This window comes from Oncorhynchus nerka, linkage group LG22 (assembly GCF_034236695.1).
Source record: "Oncorhynchus nerka isolate Pitt River linkage group LG22, Oner_Uvic_2.0, whole genome shotgun sequence".
In the NCBI taxonomy this organism is placed as follows: domain Eukaryota; kingdom Metazoa; phylum Chordata; class Actinopteri; order Salmoniformes; family Salmonidae; genus Oncorhynchus; species Oncorhynchus nerka.
The window spans coordinates 19,578,328-19,584,610 of NC_088417.1; the positions used below are offsets into that span (position 1 = coordinate 19,578,328).

General features: G+C 43.5%; 1 protein-coding gene across 1 annotated transcript; it reads left to right on the top strand.

Moving 5' to 3' along the window:
* The first annotated feature begins 358 nt into the window (after positions 1–358).
* On the top strand, positions 359–2,216 carry LOC115104562 (C-C motif chemokine 20-like). Its single transcript, XM_029625917.2, has 4 exons — positions 359–1,051; positions 1,162–1,264; positions 1,452–1,529; positions 1,717–2,216. The coding sequence occupies exons 1-4, from the start codon at positions 973–975 to the stop codon at positions 1,757–1,759; spliced, it is 303 nt and encodes a 100-aa protein (XP_029481777.1). The 5' UTR covers positions 359–972; the 3' UTR covers positions 1,760–2,216.
* The last annotated feature ends 4,067 nt before the right edge of the window (positions 2,217–6,283 follow it).

Here is a 6,283-nt window from a genome sequence, read left to right on the forward strand (position 1 = left end):
TGGCCTACACAAGTGTCAATGGACTCGTCTGAAGGAAACCCATACAAACAAATGGAAGTATGGAGGTAGTTGTGTGCCAATAAAAATAAGGGTTTGAATATGTTTAATATGTGTAAAAAAAACGTATTCCTTGTGATTTATTTTTTGATTGTCTTTTTGCCATTTATGAATGCATTATTCAATGTGTTTCCCCCTGGACTTTTAGAGGTTAAACTGATCAAACCTAAACCGGATGAACATAACGCAACCTCTGTCAGAAGCTTAGCCTTTAGTCTGAACTGACGTCTAATTGGACGTGTAGAACAGGGCTGCCCAATCCTGGTCCTGGAGGGACGAAACACTTCTGGTTTTGGGGGGGGGATACCAGGTGAGGGAAATTAACTACCAGGTAGAAACAAAAAACAGAAGTGTTTTGGCCCTCCAAGACCAGAATTGGGCAGCCCTGGTCTAGAAAGTAACCTGGTTGTAATCGGGTGATATGATGTCTTCTCAACCAGAACACCATTTTAGTACCAGAAGATGATGTCATTATGAAGCTGGACAGAATAGCCATGACATCAACTCCCATTCATTGAACTGTTTTCACACTCCTCAGTTAAAATTGTGCCGCTCTACTCCCACACTTCTCACATTCCAGTCCTATCTTTCAGTGGAGGGAAATAAGATCATTAACCTGCAGTCAAGGAGGAAGTGGAGAACAAAAGTCACTTTCTCTGGCAGAGCACACACATGAGCAGACCGAGTCCTTCAACAACCTAATAACCCCACTTGCACACCCACAGTTCCCACCTGCCCACCCCCTGCCAATACTTTCCATGGCATTGCTATCACCTGTTGGGAAACTCCAGCCAGCGCCCTACTTAAGGAGCTCCAAATCCCAGTCAGAAAACACTCTCTCTCAACTCTATTGAAAAACACTTTCTCTCTCGCCCCCTTTCTCAGCATCTCTGTGGGACCCATCTGAAGATTAGGATGATAAGCTATAGAGTCTGTGTCCTGGCTGCTCTGTTCTCTCTCCTCATCATCACCCTCATTCCCACCACACAATCAGGTGAGTGCCAACACACACACATGCTATATATGCACATGAACCTTAGTACAAATACATGCACGCAAGGTCTCGTGCTGACACAGAAAAAAAATGCATGTGTTTGTGTGTAGCGGACTGCTGTCTGAAGTTCACTCGGCGTCCGGTGCACTGCCGATGGCTGAAAGGCTACACCTTCCAAGACATTACTTCCTCATGTGACCTCAACGCTGTCATGTGAGTCGTCCTCCAATCACATCCTAGCACATTGTGTGTAGAATAATGGCAGGCATTTCCTTGATTCCTCTTATCTTCTCCTTCTCCAATGCATTCGGAAGCAAGGAGAGAGGATTCGGGGAAAGACAATTGACATTCAGTCACTGTGGTGTGTAATGTGCGTTGACATTGTACTGTGTTGTGGCAGCTTCCAGAATCGAAGGAACAAGTTTGTGTGTGCCGACCCCTCTCAAGACTGGACCAAGAGGGTACAACGCTGTCTGCGGTGAGTACACTTGTGTAGGCATGTAAGCGTTGAAAAAAGTTGTGTGTATCCTTGTCTAACTCGTGTGTGTGTGTGTGTGTGTGTGTGTGTGTGTGTGTGTGTGTGTGTGTGTGTGTGTGTGTGTGTGTGTGTGTGTGTGTGTGTGTGTGTGTGTGTGTGTGTGTGTGTGTGTGTGTTTTGTTCATAGCAAGCGTCAGGAGAAGAAATCCCAACTGAAGAAAAGGGTCTGAACTCATGTTGCCATGGAGAGGGCTTTCATTACAGAACACCATGTAATACATTATTGATATAATGTTATATTTTACTGAGACAAACAGCAATATATTTCAATATACAGAGAGATTCATGAAGGTTAAGATGTTTCAATAATTTAATATGTGAATATTTCGCATCATCTCAGTTTGTGTATAATAACTGTATTTATCATCATTGTTGTTCTGTTTTATAAACAGCAGGTGTAGTATTTCTGATACGCATGTAGAAACATTAAAACATAGTTTTCACACAGAGTACCACAAAATATTTTTGTGTTGATGTTTCATATCCTCTCTCCAATTGAAGCCAGAGAAAACCTTTTTAACTTTGTATTTCCAAAGTGTCCAAATCTCTATATGAGTTTTACTGAAGTGTACTTACTTTAAGCTCAAAGCTATGAAATAGATAATAAAATGGGTATTTGAAATACTATGTGTTCTACTCTTATTGTATGTGTACTAGGCTACCGGTATGTGACAACAATATAAAGCTAAAAATGCCATTATCATTCACACAAAACATTTAAGAGTGTAGGAAGGGATATCAAACACAGACGCATGCATGAATAGGCCTATCAATGGTATGCTTATTTTTGATCCTTGTGTCCTTTAAAAATTGTATTTGCTTCCTTGTGTCCTTGTTCACATACCTACGATCTACAGCAGTCACTTTAGAGGGCTTGTAGTTGCGTCACAAATTACCTAGCAACCGCACCAAGCGCCATGTCGGAAGTCCGAAGTCCTCCAATCGCCCACCTGGCTGGATGCGTTTAGCTACCACCGGAAACTTAGGGAAGATTGCCCATTATTTAGTTTTTCTAAAGATCCAGAAAACGGAGGAAGTGGAAGAACCTATTCAACTAAATAAATAAGTTATATGATCAAAAATGATGTATTATTAACTAGCTTGCTACAGAAACTTAGTCTGCAGTCTAACTCAAATGAGCTGCTAACGTAATGTTCACTAGTTAGCTAACTGTACAAACTGTATAACTAGTAAAAAAAAAAAATACTGTATAACTAGCTAGGTGAATTAAATATAACCAGCTTGCTAACTTCATGATTAGCTATTTATCTATCGTTGTAACTCCAAATGCATTTGGAAAAAAATGTCACCAAGATGGCATAGCAGTCAGACGTCTTTTGTCCTCCTTGTCGTGTCCCGTATATATACATATTTACAACTTTCTTCGCATACCTTTTTATACCTTTTTATATATATTTTTCCTGTTCCATAAACTCATCTTCAAAACACTCTCCTGCAACCCGCCTCACCAATTTATATTTAAATAAATAAATAAAGTATTATTTACCTCAAATCTGTAATTCTCCATAGAAGCTAACCAGAAGCTAGCCAGAAGCTAATCCAGAAGCTAGCCAGAAGCTAGTTAGCTTCTTTACTGGCTAATCGTTAGTATTCAGCTAACCACAGTTTGTGGTCATCAGCTATCCTTTAGCTCGAAAATCTATCGCCTCGGAACATACCGGACCTATTTTTCTCTCCATGTCCCCAGATTTCAACCGCAAGCTCTGGACATTTATACCTGGATCTCGCAGCTAGCTAGCTGCTATCCGTGTGACTATCGGCTTACGTCGATTCCGGAGCAAACATCAATTATTCCGGAGCTAGCCAGCTGAAAAGTTCCATCAGTCACTCCTGGGCTACAATCACCTATCCGGACCCGTTTTACTGCCAACGCGGAGCCCCACCGGGCCTTCACAACTGGACTACCAACGTTATCTGCCCGAGGGAGTTATCTAGCTGGCTCCTCCGTCACGACGTTACCTGAACGCTCATCTGTCTTATCCGCTGCTATCTGAATAGACCTATCGGACAATTTCTTTTTCTTGGGCCTCTATAACTATATCTATTTTCTTTTTTGCGAATTGGATTGATCCCCTCTACCACACGGAACCCCACTAATCCTACCGACGGAAACGCACGAGGTGGCTAAAAACAGACCTCCATCCTACGCTAGCTTGCTACCAATGGCCCGGCTAGCTGTCTGAATCGCCTTGACCCCAACCAACCTCACTACTCACTGGACCCTTTTGATCACTCGACTAAGCATGCCTCTCCTTAATGTCAATATGCCTTGTCCATTGCTGTTCTGGTTAGTGTTTATTGGCTTATTTCACTGTAGAGCCTCTAGTCCTGCTCACTATATCTTATCCAACCTATTAGTTCCACCACCCACACATGCGATGACATCTCCTGTTTTCAATTATGTTTCTAGAGACAATATCTCTCTCATCATCACTCAATACCTAGGTTTACCTCCACTGTATTCACATCCTACCATACCTTTGTCTGTACATTATACCTTGAAGCTATTTTATCGCCCCCAGAAACCTCCTTTTACTCTCTGTTCCAGACGTTCTAGATGACCAATTCTCATTGCTTTTAGCCGTATCATTATCCTACTCCTCCTCTTTTCATCTGGTGATGTAGAGGTTAATCCAGGCCCTGCAGTGCCTAGCTCCACTCCTACTCCCCAGGCGCTCTCTTTTGATGACCTCTGTAACCATAATAGCCTTGGTTTCATGTATGTTAACATTAGAAGCCTCCTCCCTAAGTTTGTTTTATTCACTGCTTTATCACACTCTGCCAACCCGGATGTTCTAGCTGTGTCTGAATCCTGGCTTAGGAAGACCACCAAAAATTCTGACATTTTCATCCCAAACTACAACATTTTCAGACAAGATAGAACTGCCAAAGGGGGCGGTGTTGCAATCTACTGCAAAGATAGCCTGCAGAGTCGTGTCCTACCATCCAGGTCTGTACCCAAACAATTTGAACTTCTACTTTTAAAAATCCCCCTCTCTAAAAACAAGTCTCTCACCGTTGCCGCCTGCTATAGACCACCCTCTGCCCCCAGCTGTGCTCTGGACACCATATGTGAACTGATTTCCCCCCATCTATCTTCAGAGCTCGTGCTGCTAGGCGACCTAAACTTGGAACATGCTTAACACCCCAGCCACCCTACAATCTAAGCTTGATGCCCTCAATCTCACACAAATTATCAATGAACCTACCAGGTACCTCCCCAAGCCGTAAACACGGGCACCCTCATAGATATCATCCTAACCAACTTGCCCTCTAAATACACCTCTGCAGTCTTCAACCAAGATCTCAGCGATCACTCCCTCATTGCCTGCATCCGTAATGGGTCAGCGGTCAAACGACCTCCACTCATCACTGTCAAACGCTCCCTGAAACACTTCAGCGAGCAGGCCTTTCTAATCGACCTGGCCGGGGTATCCTGGAAGGATATTGATCTCATCCCGTCAGTAAAGGATGCCTGTTTTTTTATTTTTAAATGCCTTCCTAACCATCTTAAATAAGCATGCCCCATTCAAGAAATTTAGAACCAGGAACAGATATAGCCCTTGGTTCTCCCCAGACCTGACTGCCCTTAACCAACACAAAAACATGCTATGGCGTTCTGCATTAGCATCGAAGAGCCCCCGTGATATGCAGCTTTTCAGGGAAGCTAGAACCCATTATACACAGGCAGTTAGAAAAGCCAAGGCTAGCTTTTTCAAGCAGAAATTTGCATCCTGCAACGCTAACTCGAAAAAGTTCTGGGACACTGTAAAGTCCATGGAAAATAAGAACATAGGTAAAGTGGCTGTTCCACTGGATGTCTTAAGGTGAACGCACCAATTTGTAAGTCGCTCTGGATAAGAGCGTCTGCTAAATGACTTAAATGTAATGTAAATGTAAACATCTCCTCCCAGCTGCCCACTGCACTGAGGAAACACTGTCACCACTGATAAATCCACTATAATTGAGAATTTCAATAAGCATTTTTCTACGGCTGGCCATGCTTTCCACCTGGCTACCCCTACCCCAGTCAACAGCACTGCACCCCCCACAGCAACTCGCCCAAGACTTCCCCATTTCTCCTTCTCCCAAATCCAGTCAGCTGATGTTCTGAAAGAGCTGCAAAATCTGGACCCCTACAAATCAGCCGGGCTAGACAATCTGGACCCTTTCTTTCTAAAATTATCTGCCGAAATTGTTGCCACCCCTTTTACTAGCCTGTTCAACCTCTCTTTCGTGTTGTCTGAGATTCCCAAAGATTGGAAAGCAGCTGCAGTCATCCCCCTCTTCAAAGGGGGGGACACTCTTGACCCAAACTGCTACAGACCAATATCTATCCTACCCTGCCTTTCTAAGGTCTTCGAAAGCCAAGTCAACAAACAGATTACCGACCATTTCGAATCTCACCATACCTTCTCTGCTATACAATCTGGTTTCAGAGCTGGTCATGTGTGCACCTCAGCCACGCTCAAGGTCCTAAACGATATCTTAACCGCCATCGATAAGAAACATTACTGTGCAGCAGTATTCATTGATCTGGCCAAGGCTTTCGACTCTGTCAATCACCACATCCTCATCGACAGCCTTGGTTTCTCAAATAATTGCCTCGCCTGGTTCACCAACTACTTCTCTGATAGAGTTCAGTGTGTCAAATCGGAGGGTCTGCTGTCCGG